The 22,749-nt window shown below is 36.4% G+C and overlaps 1 protein-coding gene across 1 annotated transcript in view; it reads right to left on the reverse strand.

Annotated features, from left to right (window-relative positions):
• The window catches only part of IMPG1 (interphotoreceptor matrix proteoglycan 1), a 188,754-nt gene that overhangs the window by 105,872 nt on the left and 60,133 nt on the right, over positions 1-22,749 (reverse strand). Inside the window, exons 2-7 of the mRNA XM_027852906.1 lie at positions 22,092-22,325; positions 15,758-15,924; positions 15,447-15,472; positions 8,320-8,390; positions 5,331-5,431; positions 3,625-3,780 (exon numbers count right to left, since the gene is read on the reverse strand). Of these exons, the coding sequence (XP_027708707.1) occupies positions 3,625-3,780; positions 5,331-5,431; positions 8,320-8,390; positions 15,447-15,472; positions 15,758-15,924; positions 22,092-22,325 (755 nt within the window). The remainder of the gene's footprint in view (positions 1-3,624; positions 3,781-5,330; positions 5,432-8,319; positions 8,391-15,446; positions 15,473-15,757; positions 15,925-22,091; positions 22,326-22,749) is intronic.

Genomic DNA, 22,749 nt, shown 5'->3' on the forward strand with positions numbered 1-22,749 from the left:
TACAGTCTGGTTCCCTTCACTTTTCCATCCATATTTTATATAATTCTCTTTTTCATACTCTACATTCTAAATAAGGAGAGGTATTCATTCTTTTCCAAACTCAGTACTCTATCACTTACCTCCATGCTGTTTTGTAAGCCCTTCCTCATGCCTAGAATATACCCCTCCTCATTCCTGCCTTTCAGTATCTTTGTATTCTTTCAAGGCTCAACTCACATGTCATCGACCCTGATAATTGTCTGTCTCATTTTCTTCATTGTAGCACAGTAGAAGTCTTAGATTCAAGCTCCAGTGCTGCCACTTACTACCTGTGTGGCCTTGGGAAAGTCATTTAACCTTTCTAGGTCTCAGTTTCCTCAACTGTAAAATGAAGTGGTTGGACTAAAGTCTTTTACGACTCTAAACCTATGAAACTATGTAGGTGTGGTACCAATAGAATGTAAATTCCTTGTGGTCAGGGACTGTTATATTTTTGTCATTGTATCCCAGTGCTGACATTAATCAGAGGCTTAACAAATGCATTTAGAATTGTTTGTTGAAATTTTTCTCTAAAGTTAGAAGGAAGTGAATAATTTAAAAGAAAAAAGATTCTTCAGCACATTTATGTTCTAGTTGAATGGACACTAGCTTTTGTTGCTTTAGAAAGGAAAAGCATGGAACAAGTATTCTCTTATCATTGAATACCGGTAGCCCGTATTAAAGCAACTATTCACTATAGGCACTTAAAAATATTAGTTGATGGTTAAGGGGTCTCACTGCTTCAAAAAATTATGGAATATCTTTTGAGTCACTGGGAATCTTCAGTATGTGAAGTCATAATACTATAGATTTAGAGCACTTTGAAGCAATTGAGATCAAACACCTCATATTACAGATGAGGATATTGAGGCTCAGAGATGGTAAGTGACTTGCCCCGGGTCACACAGCTAGTAAGTATATGGTAGAATTAAAACTCAGGTCTTTCTGACTCCAAGCCCATTATTCTCTCCCATGTACCACCTAGCTAGCATTTTTGGAGAGTGGATGAAGTGGATGATTCAGACTTGTGATACAGTGTAAGGAGCTCCCAGTGTGGAAATTCTCTCCAATATTGCAGATTAACAATTTGCTTCAAATGCATGGTTCTAGAAAGTTGTTTGAATACTGAGAGGGTAAATAATGTCCACGGTTACACAACAAATATGTATTAGGTCTTGGACTTGGGTCTTGCAGACTCCAAAATTAGTACGGCATGTTGCCTCTATTATTTCCATTAGTAATAAGTAAAACAGAGAGAAATATGCTGTCTTCCAGGTACCACACAGAAAGTATGGCCATAAATAAGATCACAAGATACATTAAACTGAATGGATAGGTTGGAAGGTACTGCTAGACAGAACACAAAAGACAACTGACATACTAGGACTTCCTTTGTGCCAACATTTTGGGAATGTTTGTTCAATCAGATGCAAATTCATCTACCTGTAATTATGATCAAGCACCTATTTCTCTATTTTTGGAGAGCAAGTATATTTTCTCATTTTAAATGGATTATTTCCTACCTCCTGTCTTTTTTTAAATATCCTTTAATTTTCCACAATTACATGTAAAGACAATTTTTAGTGTTCATTTAAAAGAAAATTTGGAGTTTCAAATTTTTCTCCCTCCCTCCTTCCTCTACCTCCTCTCTAAAATGGCAAGCAATTTGATATTGGTTGTATATGTGCAATCATTAAAATATATTTCCATATTGGTCATGTTGTTTAAAGAAACAGACAAAAAAGAAAAAAACATGAAAAAAACTAAAGTGAAAATAGCATGCTTCAATCTGCATTCAGACTCCATCAGTTCTTTCTCTGGATGTGGATAGCATTTTCCGTTATGAGTCCTTTGGAATCGTCTTGGATCATTTTGTATTGCTGAGAAGAACTAAGTCATTCATAGTTGATCATCACACAACATTGCTGCTACAATGTACGATGTTCTTCTGGTTCTGCTCATTTCACTTTGCATCAGTTCGTGTAAGTCTTTCTAGGTTTTTCTGAAATCCTCCTGCTCATCAATTCTTAAAGCACAATAGTATTCCATTGCATTCATATATCACAACTTATTCAGCCATTCCCCAAGTAATGGGCATCCCCTCAATTTATAATTCTTTGTCACCATAAGAAGAGCTGCTATAAATAATTTTGTGTATGTAGGTCCTTTTCCCTTTTTTATGATCTCTTTGGGATATAGACCTAGTAGATCGAAGGATATGCATGGTTTGATTGCCCTTTAGACATAGTTCCAAATTATTCTCCAGAATGGTTGGATCAGTTCACAACTCTGCCAATAGTATATTAGTGTTCCAGTCTTCCCACATCCTCTCTAACATTTCTCATTTTCCTTTTCTGTCATATAAGCTAATCCGAAAGGTGTGAGGTGGTACCTCAGAGTTGTTTTAATTTGCATTTCTCTAATCAATAGTGTTTCCTTCCTTTCTAGGAATCATTTTATTCCTAGAATAAGAAAAGTACTCTTTAAGCCTTCTCACTTTATTCTTAAGCAAAGAAATTAGGTTGAATTTAATATACTTACTTGGATATGTTTTTTGGAAGGAAGGCAAACATACAACCTGATGCCTTTCTACCCTTTCAGCCTTTGCTCTCTCCTTTTCTTACTCTATTATCCAGAGACATTGGACTTTTTGCAATTCCTGGCACCAAGCACTACATCTCCCAACTCTGCACTTTCACTGGCTGTCCCCCAAGCCTGAAATACTCTCCTTCCTCATCCCTGCTTCCTGGATTCCCAGGCTTGCTTCAAATCTCAGCTAAAGTTCTACCTTCTGCAAGAAATTTTTCCTGGTCCCTTAAAGTGTTTTCCCTCTGAGATTATCTCCAATTTATTCTATATATAAATATGTATATATTTATGTCTATATATCATGTCTGCACATGGTTGTTTGCATGTTCTTTCTACCATTAGAATATGAGCTCCATGAGGGCAGGGACTCCTTTTTGTCTTTGTTTGTATCCTTAGTGCTTAGTCAAATGCTTGGTTTATAGTAAGTACTTAATAAAATTTTAATAAATATCAAGGGACACTTAGGTTATACAGTGTATAGAATACTGGGCCTGGAATCAGGAAGACTCATCTTCAAATCTAGCCTCAGGCATTTACTAGCTGTGTGACCTTGGGCAAGTCACTTAACCCTGTTTTCTAACAATGAGCTGGAGAAGGACATGGTAAATCACTCTAGTATCTTTGCCAAGAAAACCCCAAATGCGGTCATGAAAAGTCAGACATGACTAAAAAAGGTTTGAACAAAAATAAATTTTGCTTGTTGAGTTGACTTGATTTCATAATACAAAGCCTGAGATCATTGAAACGAGAGTAAATATAGTTATTTGTGGACCCTCCCTCCTAATTCTTTCTCCATTAACTTAGAATATTTTTCAAATAAAATATACTTAATTTCTTGTAATAACAGAACACTGAATTTTTCCCATCTCTTTCTTTCCAAGTTTTTGGAATGTTTTATATTTGATCTATAGTAAAAAACAATTCCTCTAAATGTCAGATTATATTATCAGCTGAAAGAGATTAGGTCTGTGATTATTCAAAATAAGTATATATCCAGCAAAAGGTATACCTACTTACCTGATGTTGAAATTTTCCTGCTAGTTCCTGGTAATGTGGGGACTTTGGATCATTCAGTTCTGCCTTAAATTTCTGATTTGCTAGGTTGACACTAAATTCTAACATCTCTTCCAATGGTCCCTCTGATATGATATTAGTTATTTCAGTTTCTACAGCCTAAGGAAAAAAAAAGGTAGATTTTGTTTAGCATAAACCAAAAGCAAATTCTTTGAGATGGTTCTAAATATTGAAGTGGTCAGGAAAAAATTGATTCTAGAACCTTCAGTGGACTTAGAGATGGAGTTCTATGGAATGAGAAATAGACTTTGTGGGGGGTAAATTTGGAATAAAATTTCTTATTTAAGTTACCTAGAATCTTTAGAGAGCAGTGTAATTTGTCTGGGATTGAAAGCTAGTGGAGAATAGATCTATTGTCTTTGTAGAATCCAGTATGGTCATGTGTACATTGGACTTTATCAATACTGTTTGATGATACTGAAATGATGATTACATTGGACCAATGTGCAAATGAATATGAGCTATTATGACCACCCAACCAACACCAGAGGGAAGCCTGGGCCAATATAATGAGGTTGTTCATGCATGAACGTAACATCAAAATTGTCCCTAAAGCACCTCCAAGTCAAAAGTTGGCTTAAAGGCACTCTCAGGGAGAATGGCATATTTGGGTCACAACTAGAAGCTTGGGCTGGAGTATCTAAAAATAGCAGCACTGCTCTAAGCAAGTAGGTCTGCCTTTTGCTTGCTCAAAGGCCCATTACCTGCCTTTCTTGCTGCCCTTTGGATCTGAAATTGGCATGGTTCTGTCATTGCTCTGCACTCCCATTAGCTTCCTAGGGCATAGATCAAGATAGAGGTTGGGTTTTAAGTATGTGGCACTGGAGATTGGTTTGCAGCCTTTGGTACATAGATGACTTTGAGATCAACATTGTGTTTCCCTGAAAACCTAAATATATATGCTTGAGGATTCTGTAAAGGTATTAGCTGAAGCAGTAACTATGATTTCATTGAATTTATGCCTCAATCTGGGAAGATCTAGAAAATCTTTTTTTAAAAAAAACCTGAAAAGTTGGTACATGAGGGTCAAACATGGAAGCAGTACTTTAATTTTTCCAGTGGAATAAATCAATCACAACACTATTTATTGTGTCTACTATGTGCTAGGCCCTGCGTATACAAATGCGAAAATAAAATAGGAAGCTAGGTCTTTATATACCCGGGCTAGGCCCTGGGTATACAAACACAAAAACTAAAAAAAGGAGGGTAGAGAACTATGGGAATTTCAACTCATTCTACACTCTGATGAAATGTAGCACTATCTAAGAGTACTGAGAGGCCTCCGGAAGCTCAAAGAAGGCATCTCTTAGATCTCAGGTGTATTGGTTATGTTTAAGGCATTGTGATAAGATTGGGGTGGGGTTTATCAGCCCAAGGTTGAATGATAGGGTGATATGATAGTGAAGTTGCTTCTTAATCATTCTCTATGGTTCTTTTCTTTTTAAACCAAGTACAATGAATTCAATTTTCTCTCAATCATGAGCAAAAAACATAATTTATAATTAGCAAATGGAAAAAAATCTTCCTATTTTAATTGAGGGAACAAATAGGCAGCACTAATAGTTTTGAATTGCCAATCCATTTTTTTTTCTCCAAAGCACAGAAAGCAGGCAAATGAACAGTCAGATAAGACATCAGGACATCCTCACCTTCACAGGAGTCTTTGTGTCATTGAAAAGTTTGTTGAGAAGTGAGCCATTAGGAATGGATGTGAAGGGAAGTGGAGAGAAGCTAGCAGCACCTGCTGAGACTTCAAAAAAATCATACACATGAACACACCAGAAGAGAGCTTAAATTAGAAGAAGGGCAAAAGTTCATGGAGTCTCCCTGTCACTCCAATACCCACTGATGGTAAATGCATTTTCAATCCATTAAAAAAAAATCAGTATATTGTTGAGTTAAAACGTGGTTCTAAGTTTTCCTTCGTTGAAATTCTCCTTTCCTTCTTCCCAGAACCCGAGTTTAATAGTCCTTGGGATATATATTGTAAGATAACTTCATTTAATGAGAGCAAATTAATTTCTGTTTTTGTGAATATTGAGTGGAAGCACATATTTAAAACAATATGAAATTGGCTGTTCAGAAACATTTCTTTGGATGCTGTCCATGGCTTTTGAATTTGATATGAGAAGTGTTTTTAGATGCTCTATCATTCAGTGAATCAAGGAGCTGGCAGGAGCCTTGGGCCCAACTAATGATCTCTACCCTAGAGCCTGCACCAATTTAAAACCATTCCAGATGCAGGGCAATCTTTCTTGTTTTTAAGGCCTTCCAAAGAGAAGATTCTGGACTCTGTTGCAGCCAAGGAAAATCATCATATTTAGGAAAACAAATATGTTCTGTTTTATTGTGTGAAATTATACAATAAAACCTTGCGAATCTGAAAAGCCTTGAGAGTAGAGCATTTCAGTCAATTGAATTTTCTAGTTAAAATTTAGTTAACCAGAAAATCATTTGGCTTTCAAACCTTATTGTTGAAAATGCCTAGGTGTAGTAAGCAGAATATACAGAATATTACTGAATCTGTCCTTCATGACTGAGGATCTGGTAGCCCCTGAGGGAACCTTATTCTGCAGACTAATAATCATGGAACTGTACCATATGTGGAACTATAGAAGCCTGGGCTGAGTGAGGATTGACCTAAGTTTACAAACAATACAACCACTAACTCTAGACAACTAAAGTAAGTGATTTTTCTTTCTTTCTGGTATATCCAGTTTCCTTCTTCTCTTCCTCCTTCTTTTTCTTCTTTTGTTTACAAGGCTCTGTTCCCCCTTCATTCCTATATCAGATGCCTTGTTTCTCTGGGTCCCCATCAACACTATCCAAACTTGCTTTAGGAAAGAATATGATGAACTCATTCACATTAGGGTGTAAATGATTGAGGGGTTATTGCCTATGACCATAGAATGAGTTAGTATGTCAGAGGCCGGACTGGAACTCAGGTCTTTCTGACTCTAAGGTTAGACCTGCTAGGCTATGTATTCATTTACATCTATACACACACATACATGTACATATATCCATACTCGCACTTTATCTATACCTGCATCTATACATATACATATACACACATATATATTCACAAGCATATGCATATGCATATACATATATCCATACCTACAACCATACCCATACGTATACATATCTTTACCTTCTATCCTATTTTTCTATTTTCATTTGACAAAGAGACAAAGCCTTAATATAAAAAAATGAATTTTGGTGCCAGTGAAATCAGAGGCTTCTTACTCTTTCTTATGCTTAGGTAGCTCTCTAAGACTATATGTTACATAACTTATGGAAGAGTTGCTGATCTACATCAGAGGAAGGAGTTCCTGTACCCTAATTCCCTAAACCAGTGAAATCACAAGATCTGATCCCTTTCACCAAATTTTTATAAGCACATGTGTAATGTAAACATGCATATACATATGTGCACAAGATGTATTCATGTTTAGTGATAGTTCTCAAAATTTGATCTCCATATGCCAGTTTTTCAGAATCCTCTCCATCCCTGGTATTCATGGACAACCAAGGGTGAGTCTTACAATAGAAGCTGAACTTCATTCTTGTTAGTCCAGGACCACTAGAGAAATAGGCTGAAAGTCTGGTAAATGGTCAACTCAAAATATCCATATCTATATACACAGATGTGCAAATATGCAGTGGGAACTCCCTCCAGTGATGCCTATCAGAAACTTCTCTGTAACTTAACAGTCTTAGAGAGCTGCCTGGAGGCTTTGAAGAATTAATTGACTTGTTCATGCCACAGTGGTGGTATTATGTTAGGGGCAGGTCTGGAACTCAGGTCTTATTGATTCTGAGGTTAAACCTCTTAGGCCATGTATATATACATATATGGATACAGATACATGTATACATATAAACACATGTAATGAATATGTACATTGGGGAGAAAAGAAGATTGAATGAACTTATAAATGAACTTAAACTTAGTGGGAAAGAGTTTATTTTTAAAAAAATGTGTGACAAAAATGCCACTAAAATTCAAATTACTGACTTTAACTTTTCTAGGTAGGAATCTCAATTACATTCCAATGATTACTTTTAATTTTAACAAAATTAAAAAAAGAAATTCATTATAGATCATCTTCATATAGCTTTTTTCTCTTCTAATACTATTCCTCTGAAGGAAATGTGATATTAGAGGTCAATGTTCTTTGGACTATTAATACTGTTAATAATTAGGTGGTTATTTGCTTCTAAGACTACTGGGGGAAAATCTTAAGGAATGTATTCCACAAAATGAGATCTTCATAATTGACATTGAGCCAGTATAGTACCTACGTTAGTTACTGGTCAAAATGGTAAACTGGTTGAAAAGATAAGCTTACGGTTCATGCTTTAAAGACTTAAAAAATGGAAAGGTTCTAAGGCACAGTTTTTTATGGACCTCTATTCATATGTAGAACCTGAAACATGATCTTGTCAACGTTTTAACATATACAAACATAAATATTCAATTTCTGACTTGTAAGCTTCTAAAAAGTGATTTTTCTTATTTGTGGATTTCTACAAACTTTGTTTGTTGTTTCAAAAATGCCACATTTTATAATGATTTGGTTGTAATGTATAAAATTATAAATGTAATGTTTTAAGAATGAAATCTAACTTTACCTGTAGGAAGCACAGGGATTTCATCAGACTTTTTACTTTCTATTGCCTTCTCTGCAAGAATTTCCTCTTTTCTAGAAGCAGAAGAGAAATGAAAGACATAACAATTAATAGGCACTGGATGGCAGAGTGGGAATAGATTGAAAATCTGCTTCTAAGTTAAATTGTTTTTTAAATTCTAAACCATCCATTTTTAAGAAGAATATTTTGATTCAAACTCTAGAGAGCAGCACAGCTATGGTTGACCTTCAGCAAAATTTTAAAGTCAGAAAAGTTGGTCTTTGATGCACCTGTTTTTGGGTTGTAATTTTCCAACTTGGTATACATTGATATAATGGGAGACATTTTGTGTTTTACTTATTGTATTTTTATTCCAAGCACCTAACTTAGTGCCTGGCATGTAATAGGTATTTAGTAAGTCCTTGTAAATTGATTGATTTCCAGGTAACATATTTTAAGGAACCACGATTGCATCATTCTAAGTACTCCTGCTATATGACATTTATCCCAAACTTCCCATGTGTAATACGGTTACTTTAGCTAGCTTGGTGTTGCTGTTTGTCCTTCATTCTTGAAGAGGACCATGACATCAGGGAGATGATGCCATGACATGCAAGTGAATTGGATTTAACTGAGGGAGGGCTGTGAAAAGTCACCAGTTTCCCTTTCTCCTCTGGAGCCATATGGCTTAGCTAGCTTATTTTAAATCTAAGGGCAATATAAGAGCCCCTCACTTCCCTGTGGTTCTTTCCTCTGCTGCATTAGGGAATTTATATTAAATGAATAATTAGGAATACCATCACAATTTCTCTGAGCCCTGAGTTAGAAAAATCCCTAATACTTAGGCATATTTGATTTTTTACCTTTGTTTATATCTAGTTAACCCCTGACTTCTTTGTTTTTGAGGCAAAATTCAGTTTACCAGAAAGGTTTGGGTAAAGAAGTATCAGAGTTGATAGGCATGAGGAAGGAAATCTGGGGAAAGAACAGACCTTTTTTTTCCTTAGAATGTCTTTCAGTCCTTGACAAGGTGGGTATAAATGATGATATCAAACTGAGTTTTCTGATGTAAGATGCCAACAGTGCCAAAGGCTGTCCTCAGTCACTCCCTTCTCTGTTACAGCTGAGTCCTAATTTCCCTTTTTTACTTTTCTGGTTGCTTCTGTACTGCTGATTCTTACTAGGTCAGCTCCTGATGTCTCAACTCCTTCTCTAGTCCCATACCTGAAACATCTCTCCTCTGTTTTGAACTAGCTCCTCCTTTTATGCATTTCTTCAGGATGTGACCAAATCCTTCACCTAATTAGAACAGACTTCCTGTTGCACTTAATTAAAATAAACTTAATTAAAAATTTGATTAATTCAAGGAGATGTCAAGGTCTTGTTCATTGTTGTTCAGTCATTTGACTCCATTTGGGGTTTTCTTGGCAAAGATGCTGGAGTGGTTTGCCACTTCCTTCTCCAGCTCATTTTTTACAGCTGAGGAAACTGAGGCAAATAGTGTTAAGTGACTTGCTCAGAGTCACATAGCTACTAAGTGTCTGAGGTCATATTTGAACAGAGGAAGATGAGTCTTCCTGACTTCAGGCAGGACACTCTATCCACTGCACTATCTGTCTTGTTCATACCTAGTGAATAATCAACATGTGTCCTCATCTGATCAATGTATCAGGACTTAGCTTCTAGACATTTTAAATGGGGTGGGGTGATTTGATTGATTTACCTAATGCATCCTTGCCCTTACACATGCCTTAGCAGATGGTTTTCGTGAGCTGATGTAGCCAAAATAATTCTTCAGCAGACATCTGCGTAAAATGTTCCGGTTTGTTAATACCTGCAAAAGTTTTTGCTCTGCTGACTGAGTTTTTAGAACCTCTTTTATCTTGAATGGCGCAACGAGACACTGGATTAGGACTTTTGTGATTGTCTGGTGAAGTCTGTTTATGTTAGCATTGACCATCTGCTGACAGCACCTTTGCCTTTGTTGTTTAGAGTAACTAAAACATAGTTATTCTAACGATAGGAATTTTTAACCATCTATGAAGGTAGAATGGCAAGATGATGGAACAGCGATAGATATTTTGGGAGCAGGTAGAGAACATCACTTACATCATTCTGTGTAGGGCCATATAGGAACATTACTGAAGAGGGCTGTCCATGATTTTAAATGGACCTTATTTGGATTGTATTTGCAAGAGTTTTCTCTTTTGAACCTTGTTTCCATGTTTTAGATGGTAACTTCTCAGTGGGTCAGAACCATGACTTTCAGGGTGCAGCAGAACTGCACAGGACCAAAAGCTTTGTCTCAAAGACAAATTGTGGCTTGTGAAGACAGCCATGACAAGGTCATAAAGAACTCCTGGGTTCCTCCTTGTTTTTAAACAAGGTTAACTAGATGCAGAAAGTTTCATTCAGTGTTTCTATTATGTCCTGCTTGTATGGAACTAGCATATTCATATTTGACTAATTTCTACAATACTAGGCCAATGTGGGTACTTAATAGGTAGTTTTTCATGGTGATCATTTTTCATAAAATATAGGAAATGTGAGACTGAGTGGTTTAGAAACTTTCTTTTTCCACTTGAAGAGCTGCCTCTTTATAAAGTGTACCCAGCTATACAGTGAGCCCGTTGATTTGATAGAACAAAGATGAAAATCAAGACCAAAAGTAATATGAGAGTATATTATATATATATAAAATAACATGCTGTTAAAACAGCTCCATTCAGACCTATTTAAATAAGCATAAAATGCTAAAAAAACCAGAAGATGACAGAGGAATAAATGATGACACAGAATACAACCATTTATCTAGGAAGAGTAACCAATATAAATCAATCACCACAATGAGGATGCCAAAGGAAACCAGAAAAGGTCTCAGGCAACAAACACTAGATTCCCTAAACAGAGAGAGGAAAATCAAAGGCAGCACTGGTTTAGAGTACAAACTAATTTGCAAAATTTTGTAGATAAGGATAGTGGAAGGTTATAAACAATATTCTGTTATAAAATAAAAACAAGAAACCTAATTAAGCCAGATAATCCCAATGTCATTTAAAGATGAAACTGAAAGGAGGACAACAGAAAAAAATCAGAAAATATCTTTCTATATTAAATTTTTTCTTGTAGCAATGAGAGTGGAGCTCTTGTATTTAGCTTTCAGTACCACAGTTCCTGTATGTGATACACGAGAAAGTAAGCATTATACTAAAATGAACAATGATGGGAAGAACAAGGATCAGACAAAATATATAGAGGGGAGTGTCATGCTGGATGTGATAAAATTTTGAGGGTCTTAAAGAATTGATTCTGAAGATATCAGAAAAAGCCTGGACTGCTTTCCCTCCTCATCTCTGGCTGCTGGTTTCCATGACTTCCTTCAGGTCCCAGCTAATAATCTCACTTTCTTTGAAAAGTCTTTCCTGATCTTCATAAATTACAATGCCTTCCCTTTGCTGATAATCTTCATTTTATCTTGTTATGTATCTAGTTTGTAGAGAGTTTGCGTATTCTTTCCCCCATTACACTGTGAGCAGGGACTTTTTTTTGCCTTTTTAAAACATCTCCAGAACTTAACATAGTGCCTAGAACATAGTATTAGCTTAATAAATGTTTGTTGACTTGACAAGGTAACAAATGCTTAGAAAAGAATCATGGAACATTAACAAAGCAAGATAATGAAGAAAATAGCAATAACTGCTTACTCCAGTGTTTAACATAGAGCCTGGTATATAATAGGCATGTAATAAGTGCTTGTTGACTGATATACCTACTTTTCCTCTTTTAAAAAATATCCATGAGAATAATCTGCTATATTCATATTGGAATCCTTGATGAAATAGCTTTCACAATTGATTTTTTTTTTAACAGTGGAATACATCTTTGAAATCACATAATTAACTGAAAGATGCTGAGAAGACAAGACTCTACTGTGCTTACTGTTTGTTGGCTATAAGAAAGCATTCAATTTAGTAAAACAAAATGATACATTCATCCAATAAAGTACGCATATGACAAATATTGATTACTTTGTTCTAGATTATTTGATCATCAATATCAAGTGAAGTATAAAGCCAGGAGATTGTTCACCAGAGGCGATTGATACTGTGTTGTAAGAGGTCCAAGTGAGTTCAAATGGAAGAAGGATGGTGAGGCCCTTGAGATGCTCATGAAACCTCAGAATATCTGAGTTTGGAAGGACCTCAGAATCCAACAACCCCAATCCATAACCAAAAGAGAATTCTCACTACAATAAATAGTCATCCAGTCTTTGCTTGAATACTTCCATTGAAAGGAAACCCACTGTCTAGGCAGCCCATTCCACTTTTTCAATTTTCAATTTCAAATTCAAAATTGTGATGAAGTTTTTCCTGACATAGAATCTAAAATTTTCCTCTTTACAAGTTTAATTCCTTACTTTTAGTTCTTACTCTGGGGGTCAATCAGAACAAATATAATCATTCTTCCACACGACAAAACTTTAAGTACTTTAGGAGAACTCCTGTTTGTTCCCTCATTCTTCTATTTTTTATTAAACATCTCTAGTTCCTTTGCCTCATTCATATACAGCATAGACTTGGGACACTTCAATATTTTTGTTCTCTTCCTTTGGATTAGCCCTTCTATATGTGGTCCATAGACTCCTGGAGGTTCTGAGGCTCTTCAGGGTATCGGTGAAGTTAAAATTATTTTCATAATAATACTAAAAAATTATTTACCTATTCAAGTTCTCCATTTTCCAACTCTATATCTGTGTAAGGATGAGTTTTCTTCATATACATCAACCAAAATAACATATTGTGAGTGATTGAATGAAGAAGCTGACAAAATAATCCATCTATCTTCTATTAAGTCAGACATTTAGGAAGAGATGTGAAAAATATTGCTCTTCTTCTCACTAGTTTCTTTTGGGAAATATCATTACTTTTAATAAAAATATTTTTGAGTTAATGTGATAGGTTTTTGTTATTTTAAATGAATTAAAGATTTTAAAAACTTATTTTAAATTTCTAATGCAATAAATATTGATAGATATAACCCATATAAACAAAAGATCTTTGGGGTCCTCAATAATTTTTAAGGGTGGAAAAGAGTCCTCAGCAAAATCCCCAAAATCTAGGATTTATAATAGAGATCTTTTTTTGCCTTCTATATCACCCTGTTGACTCACACTGAAGGTAAAGTCCACTAATCCTCCCCCCTCCAGAACTTTTTCATGTAAGCAGCAGCCTTATCTTACTTATCCCCCTTATCTTACTTTTCTTTTTGGATCCCAGCATAAATCTTTACATTTATCTCTGTTAAATTTCATCCCAGTGTTCTAATCCATAAAGGACTTTTTGAATCTTGATTCCATCAAATACTGTGTTAACTATCTTTTGCTTGTATTATCTTGAAATTTGATAAGCATGCTATGTATGCATTTATACACATCATTAAAATCCAAGGTCAAGCACAGATCTCTAGGGTACTCTACTAGAGACTTTCTCCCAAGTCAATGTCAAATTATGATAGACTAATTTTTGAGTCTGTCTTCTCATCCAACTTTGAATCTGTTTAATTGCACTTATTTTTTTTAGCCCATATCCCTCTGTCTTTTCCACAAGAACACCATGATATACTTTATCAAACATTTTTGCCAAAATTTAAATAAACTCTAGCTATAGCATCCTTCTAACTAGTGAGCTTATAAAAAAAAGAAAAAAATGGAAATTAATGTTAAGTGTCATGACTTGTTTTTGATGAGGTCATACTAGCTCTTTTTGATTACTACCTCCCTTTCTAGATATTCACTAATTTTCTATTTAATAATCTGGATTGACATGTGGTATTGATTCATCAGTAAATATATCTCAAGAAGACACTCCAGACAGATAATGAAGTAGGTTCAGAATTGAGTTGGTTAAAGAAAGTTATCTGGGTTGCATTTGGGAAATTGGATAGTGATATTAATAACATAGAACTTCTCCTTGAAACTGTGAAATTGAAAATTAATATCCCACTTTATTTTGCATTATTTATTAATTATTGATTGAGAATTGTATCTATTTATATGACCTTGGCCAAGTCACTTAACCCTGTTTGCCTCAGTTTTCTCATCTATAAAATAAATTGGATAAGGAAATGGCAAACTACTCCAGCATCTTTGCCAAGAAAATCACAAATAGGGTCATGAACAATTGAACACGGCTAAAAGGACTAAACAACAATAAAATCTTATAAACATATAAATAGCTCAGTTTTATACCATTTTAACATATTTCTCAGAAGATGGTATGGTATAATTGAAAAAAAAATAGCCCACTGAATTTGGAGTCTGAGGACTTGAATTTGAATCTCACCCCTACCACTTACTCTTTTATTACTGTATCACTTTGGATGAATCACTTAATCTCTTTGATTCTCAGGGTTCTCATTTGTAAAATGAAGGGGTTGGAATAGATGAGTCCTAAGATCCCTCCCAGCTCAAAATCTATAATCCTGAGTCAAGGGCACCCATATGAAGGTCACTGTGTCATAATGGAGAGAATGTTTTACTTGTAGATTGTAGAAAGCTAGCATGGCAGAATGGATAGGGCCCTGAGTTTAGAGTCAGGGAGACCTCCCATCAAACCCTACTTCAAAACTTTGTTAGTTGTGTGACCCTAGGCAAATCAGTCTTTTTGGACCTCAATTCATTCTTCTGTAAAATAAGGGAAGTAGATTTGATGACCTCTAAGATGCCTTCCAGCTCTAAATCTATGATTCTAAAATCACTTGACCTGGGTTTGAATCCTGGTTCATACTTATTTTGCCTCTCTGGGCATCACTTTTTCTCATTTATAAAATGAGGGCATTAGGTTAAGTGATCCAGGGTTCTTAATCTGAAGTCCATAGATTTCCAGGGGTCTATGAACTTTGATGGGAAAAAATTAGACTTTTATTTTTACTAAACCTCTAAGTGAAACTTAATTTTTCCTTTAGTTATTTAAGAGCATTGCCTCAAGAAGGGCCACAAACTTCATTAGATAACCAAAGCGGTACATGACACAAATACGGTTAAGCATCCCTGGCCATGATGATCTCCAGGGTCCTTTCTAGCTGTAAACTCTATGATACTATATAAGTGAGTTATCATTTGGGCTACTCACCTCTCAGGGAAACGATGCTTTAATCGCTGAAAAAAAAAGATAAAAGAAGTCAATTAACTAGGAGATAAGGCCAATTCAACAGCAGAAGTCCTTTTTGTCTCTGTGGCCCACTTTGCTACTACTCTCCAGGGCCCCACCTCCAAGCCTTCATTCTGCTCAGAACAAAGAGCTGTGTTGTTTCTCACCAAGCCTGTCCTGTTCTTGTTGTTTAGCCAAGTAAGGTGTCTTAAAAGAGGTAAGAAAAGGGGAGGATCTGGGAAGCAATTCTTTTCAGGCATGCTTGAAAAAGAGAGGGCTATTTCTCTTCTCACCTGCTGGAGAAGTTCCTGGAGCTCCTGAGAATTGATAAAGGTTTCTCCAATGTCAAAAATGCAGTAAGTCTCCCTCTGGCAGGCACTGACCCAATTCTGGTACTCGCTCGTGTCAGGGATACGGTCCAGGAAGATTCGATAGGCTTCCCACACAGCTTCCTGACAGACTATAAAGGAGGGCGGTTAATTATGGAAACGGCCCAGGATGAGGGAAAATTCTCCTTCCAAATTAATCCCCAACACCCACCCACACCAAAGTTTCATAAAATAGGATAATGTTATAGATTAGAACTGGAAAGGGCTTTAGAAGTCATACAGTCCTTCTCGTGACCCAGAGTGTAAGAAGTGCTGAAGGGGTTGAGAATGGAAAAAGTCTAAGAAGCCCTGAAGTCCAACCTTTTCTTTTTACAGATGAAGAAACTGATGCTCAGAGAAGTTAAATGATTTCTCTAAGGTTATAGAGTAGACAAATGGCAGAGTCAGGTCCTTTTACTCCAAAACTAATGTTCTTTCCATTGTATCACATATTGCTTACATAATATTCTTTTGTTCTCAGGAGTGTGTTGATCCCTAAAATTTTCTCTGTTTGTTGATATTTACTTTCTAGGCATTGTGGTACAGAGGAAAAAAACACTGGCTTTAGGTTTAGGGGGGCCTAGGTTTAAATCACAACTCTGATAACTACTTGTATGACTTTGGACAAATCACTTAACTGACCTGGTTTCAGTTTCCTCAACTGTAAAATGAAAGGTTTGGATTGGGTCAGAAATGTCAAATTCTGCTAGGAACAAGGGCCATTAATCCATGCATAAGGATCCCACAGGCTGCCTATACTTAAAAAACCACATATTAACTGTCTATATTCTATTGTGTTTCTATTTATTTTGTTAAATATTTCACAATTACATTTTTATATGGTTTGGTGTCACTCAAGAGTCTTGTGTTGGATATCTCTGTATTAGATGACTTCAGAGGTTGCTTCTACCTATTGATCTATTGTTCTGCGAATTTGCATTGTCTTAGAGGAAGCACCCCTCTCAAAGAATCAGGCAGAAAATACCCAAGCCAGTAACCAGGCCCTGATCAAGGTAGGAAAGTAGGTGATTGTTGTCTTTGTTGCCTGCACTTCCTTTTTTCTTCCTTAGTGACACTCTTCCTTCAATCCTAGTAGCTCAGGACCCTTATGCCAGGGCCATAACCATACCTGGGCATTTTGAGATGCCTCAGCTCCAGGTGGAGACCCTCCCCAAAGTTCTTTATATTTTATGTGCCCCACAGCTATTCCTGGGGTCTTTTGTTGTTATCATTTTTAAGTCATGTCTGATTCTTTGTGACCCCTTTGGGGGTTTTTTTGGCAAAGATTTTGGAGTGGTTTGCCATTTCCTTCTCCAGCTCATTTTACAGATGAAGAAACTGAGGCAAATAGGGTTAAATGACTTGCCCAGTGTCTGAGGCCAGATTTGAAATCAGGTCTTCCTGACTCTGGATCAGTGTTCTATCCACTGGGTGGATAGCTGCCCCATATTCCTGGGATCTAGTTATTACAAAATTCCTGCATTTGGTACTGCTTCTTGTTTTAACAAAAGATCTAAAGCACATGCACAGAAAAATATCACTGTGTGATGTTGGGCAAGTCACATAACCTTTCTGGGCCTCATTTGTAAAATGAGGGAGTTGGCTAGACAATCTTTATATTCTCTTACATGAAACAATCATTCTATTAACTGGACACAGTTTCTTATGTTGCTGTGGGGTTTCTTTCTTAATAGCCTCAGGCTAAAGGAATGAAGTTGCTATGCTGGAATTCATGTTTTGTTGGGTATATTGGGGAAGCTTTTGGGGGTGTGGTGGTAAAGGAGGAAGCGGCATTTGAAGCAACCCTGAATTCACACTATGTAGCTTACTTTGTTGATTCTTAAGGATAGCCCTGGTAAAAAGCATACATGTTATCAGGAGCAGAATACAGATGTCTTATTACCATATTCATTTTGCTCATATACCTGCTCCCTACTATGGCTGCTTCTTTATGAGATGGCCTTCTATCAAGAGAACTCTAGACACTCTGAGTTCCTAAAACCAAAAGCTCTTTCCAATATTTTAAGTATTTTAACCAAGACCACCTACTTTTACCTACTGGGCATGGTTTCAATAGACTAGTGATGTCCCATCCCTCTAAGTTATCTTTCCTTCAAAGAAGCATAAAGTTAGAGATTTAAGGGATCTTCAAAACTTATCACGTCCAATGCCCTTCATTTTTACAGATGAAGAAACTGAGGCCAAAGAATTTAAGTGAATTGTCTAAGTTAAGTGAAAGGTCATATAGCTAGTTAGTGGCAGAGGCAGTAATGAAGCCTTGGTTTCTAACTTCAAATCCAAGAGGGAAGGTCTGGAAAAGTCATTGCGGTGGATAGGATAGTGAGTCAATATATATGGGCAATGGTGGTCATGGAAGGGAGGTGAGGAATTACAGGGATGGTTTATGGAGCCATAGGGCAGTTGATTGATGCACACTTTACAGTAGCTATGGTAATGTTTCATTGATTATTGTTCTTAGAGTGAGAGATGGTCAGTGGGGAATTGAAGGGGCACAGGAGTATCATCCAATGTCAAGATGCTTAGGTTCTGATGGGTGGCTAGTTGGCTGTATGGCTGAATGGGATATGAAACCTAGTCTGAGGATTGCTCAGAGGGTTTGGTGAGTTTGCAAACTCTCACCCACTTACAACTCAGGAGCAGGGTGGAATCACAAAGCTGAGTGGATTAACTTTCCGTGAGAGGAGAACCATGGGCGTTGTAGGTAGATGTGTTGAGTTTATCCTTTAAAGAAGATTAGTGGAAAAAGATAAATATCACATGAAATGAGCTGTATACTGCAGACTGCTCAGGTGGAGGGCATGCTCACATGGATGAAATTACAGATTTAACAAAGAGAAAAAAAGTGAGTGAGGTAGCAGAAAGGAGAAGATAGAGCTCAGATGCACTAGCTATCTGGGAGGGGAGAGGGCATCACAGAAGGGAAAAAAGGTACAGAATGGGAAGGTGTCAAAAACGAGCTTTGTCTTCTTTGCAATTTTGCCTACTGCTAGCTCTAAACCTGGCTCTAGAAATAATATTTAGACATTACAATGTGTATTAGAAAATGTTAGAAAGTAATGTATACTATGTTTATTCACTAGGTAACTAAAAGTCATCTTCATGTCCCCTTCAATTTTGAAGGCTGTTAATGTGTTTTCCTCAAGCCCAAACAATGCAAACTCAGACTCAGTTGCATGATACTTGACATGATTCTTAAACTTGCACAAATCATAGTGTGAGGAGAACTGAGAACAATCACTGAATGACTGTCAAAGAAACAGACCTTTGCAATTGGAGTATTTCTTGGTGAGCGAATTTGTTAAGATGCAAAGAAACTCCATACTGACTATCAAATCTTATTCCATCCTGGGGCAGCCATAATAGGTTATCATTGCTGTGGAAAATATTTCCACTGTGATTTGTTTTACCCAGGGAAACCAGAGAGTGAAAGATGTGAACTTAATCAAGGGTAAGATGAGAATGAAAACTTTATGTAGCAGAAATTCAGCAGCTGAAAGTAATGGCTTTCCCCTTAAGCACCTAACAAGGGCTGCTTCAGTTTGCCATTGTGCCTATCATAAATAAGACCATAGCACCTGAAAACAGTGATTGATGGTTTTATGTTTATTTATACAGATGTGGGTACATACAACATTCACTTCCTGTGTAACCTTGGGTAAGTCACAATCTTTCTGGCCCTCAGTTTCCTCTGTTGAAAGAAGAGTTGGACCAGATGACCTATGAGGTCATGTTCAACTCTAAAACTATGATCCCATGAGCTTATAAAACTTTATGTCTTTATAAAAATAACGTGGAATTGACTGAGTGTCATTACCCAGGCTAGCTAGAATGTCCAAACCTAGTTAATTCCAGTTCAGCTGAACTTTAGTAAGATAGGCAGTGTGCCATAGAAGACTGTGCCAAGCTTGGAGTTAAGAATGCCTGGGTTCAAATCCTACCTCAAATACATACTGGCTGTAGGCCACAGGTACCTCTTTAGATCTAAAGGTTACAGAAGAATTGCTGATCTGTAATAGTTGAAGGAGTTTCTATGCCAGAAGTTCGCTGCACTGATAGAGTCATAATTCTGGACCAAAAGAAATCAATAAACATTTATTAAGTACCTATTTTGTGCAAGGTACTATGCAAGGCTCTGGGATACAAAGGTGAAAAATGACCTGGATTCTGCCTTGAAGGAGCACATAATTTAGTAGAAGGGATGACAGGTAGATTATTATCATTGAGCATTAGAATTTAAGTTCCCAGAGGGCAAGGACTAGTTTTTTCCTTTTTTTCTCTTTCTTTGGTATTTGCCTTCCCAGCATTTAGCACAATGTCTTGTTCATAGCAGGTGATTAATAAATGATTTTTAAATGTTACAAGATGTATAAGGGCATAGAAGGTTCACAATAGAGTGTCTTGAATGATTCAGATGTACATATGTGGAAATTCCCTTGAATTATTATTAGCTACAAGTATATTTGTGAAAACAAGGGGTCCAGAGTTCATGGCCCTAGCTAGTATCACTCACTTAATTCTCAATTGCCAGGGCCCTTCTAAATTGGGTCCAGAAACTTGGTATTTGTAAGTGCTTAGAGCTGGAATTTTTTCCCTTTAGGAGAGTAAACATATGAAATATTCATCTCTCAATGAATGAAACATGTGAGTGCTGCAAGGTTTTCAATTTTTTTATGTGACTTTGCTAATTAATTGTGTCTCTAAAACCCAACACGAATCCCCTAAATTAATTTACTTCTTGATAGTACCATAGAATCAGATGCTCTGAAACATGGCAAGGGGCAAGCACTCTGAAATTGCTCTGCCTTGGTTTACAACTGCATCTCAATCAACATCCTCTACCATATGCTGATGTGCCTACAACAGATGTTTCAAGATCATGGGCTTGAAATAAAACAGGATGACAGTGTCCATTTTATGATGGGAGTAAATGTCTGAGGATGAAATTGGAGAGCCATTTTACCTTCAACTTGAAAGATGATACAGGTTTGGAGCCCAGGCAAAATGAGACACCTTTGCCTTATTGGAAATCACCCAAGGCACTCACAGCAGTGTGATTTAATTTCCTAATTATTTCTTGGTGCATTATACGACATTGGTCCTTGTCGTACACCTCCTGCAGGCAATAATTGTCCTATAACTCCCCTGGAAACAATGGTAATTGTCTAGTAAATTCTGTTAACACCTCTACATCATTACTTGCTCACCACTCTTAATTTGGGACACCTCTGTGCTCACAGATGTTCCTCTAGGTCTCCAAAATTCGGTGATTTTTGCTGGATCTGCTACATGTATATTCCACCAAACAGTATTAGGAGTTAGGTAAATACTTGTATGGTAATGTTGCTTTTTTTTTTTTTTTTTTTTGGAAACTGACAGTTCTAGCTATAAATCAGCTTGCTTAGTCCCTCAGTCCTGCAAACATCTTTTGCTTCTTATTTTATGAGGACAATATGAAAAATCCTACTTTTCGCTTAAATAATAATAAAATTAAAAGGAATCTACAAATGGCAGGCAATTTTTGTTGTTTATTAAATGACCTAATGGTTTTTTGCTGCATAAGCTGTTATTTTAAAATAAATAAACAGAAAACAGCCCTTTCTATGTTCATAATTATTTTATTTCAAGTTTAATTGATGTGTTTTGATTTTATATTTGCAGATTATTTCCACTTTGTAAGAGAACTCTTGTGATAGAGTAAAACAGTTAAGTAAATTTAGTTTTTATTATTATAATTAATAATAATGATGATAATTAGCATTTATATGGTACTTTAAGGTTTGCAAAGTGATTTATAACTATTACCTCATTTTGTCCTCACAACAACCCTGGAAGTCAAATGATACTATTATTCCCATTTTACAAATGAGGAAACTGATGCACAGAGCAGTTAAGTAATTTGCCCAGGGTTACACAGCTGGTAAATGTCTGAGGCAATATTTGAACTAAGGTCTCCCCAATTCCCAGACCAACTCTCTATCTACTACATGACCTAACTGCCATTAAAAAAAGGTTGCTATGAAGTTTGATCTGGTTTTTGAATTGAATAATAGTACCTGGTTTTACTTACTGCTCAGGTGGCTAGATGCTTTGTAAAGATCAAAGAATAAAGGATGTAGAGTAAAGAATACAATTCCAAAGCCTTAAACTAAGATTAAAGATGGCTGACACTCACAGTTGAGTTTAATGGAAGAGAATGGAAAGCCAGTAGAGACTTTGCATGGATCATTTGTGTTCTCACCTCTTAGTCTGTAATAAGCCTGGAGACTGGCCAAAATTTGTTTCATTGACTCTTGTGGACAGATTTTAATCCCTGTTGGAAAAGATATAGATCTTTTGGACCGGTGCTTTGCCAAATCAAATATCCTCCTGATGGTTGACACTCTGGATACCTTTGTTGTTCTTTCTGTGTTGTCAAAACTGGAAGTACCTTCCTTGTACTTGGATTTGGCATGGTTTTCCTTAATGAGAGGTTCTGAAAGAGCAGAAAATAGATATCTGGATGAGTAGGAAATTGTATATAACACAGGTACATCATCTAGACATCTTTGCTATTTACAAGCTGTAGAACCTTGGGTAAGTCACTTTGTCTCTTAAGTAATATGGCCATAATGATCTTTTTCCTAAATCATAGGCCTGATGGGAGGGTTAAATCAAGTAATACATATGAAAGTACTTTCTAAACTGAAAAATGCTATTTTGGGGGTAGTGGGGTAAGTCCATCTCTGTGATTTTGTCGGTGTTGGGATTTCTGATACAAAGCACTATCTGACACTTTGCTTTGCAAATATTATGTGTTTTTAAAATAAATTGAATTGCATAGAAATGAATCAGATTGAATGTGTTCCAAGATTTGCCAGCACCTAAATATAGTTATTTTGAAGAGATTGACTTTAATA

The sequence above is a fragment of the Vombatus ursinus genome, unplaced genomic scaffold, assembly GCF_900497805.2.
Source record: "Vombatus ursinus unplaced genomic scaffold, bare-nosed wombat genome assembly UNPS02009835.1, whole genome shotgun sequence".
Taxonomy (NCBI): domain Eukaryota; kingdom Metazoa; phylum Chordata; class Mammalia; order Diprotodontia; family Vombatidae; genus Vombatus; species Vombatus ursinus.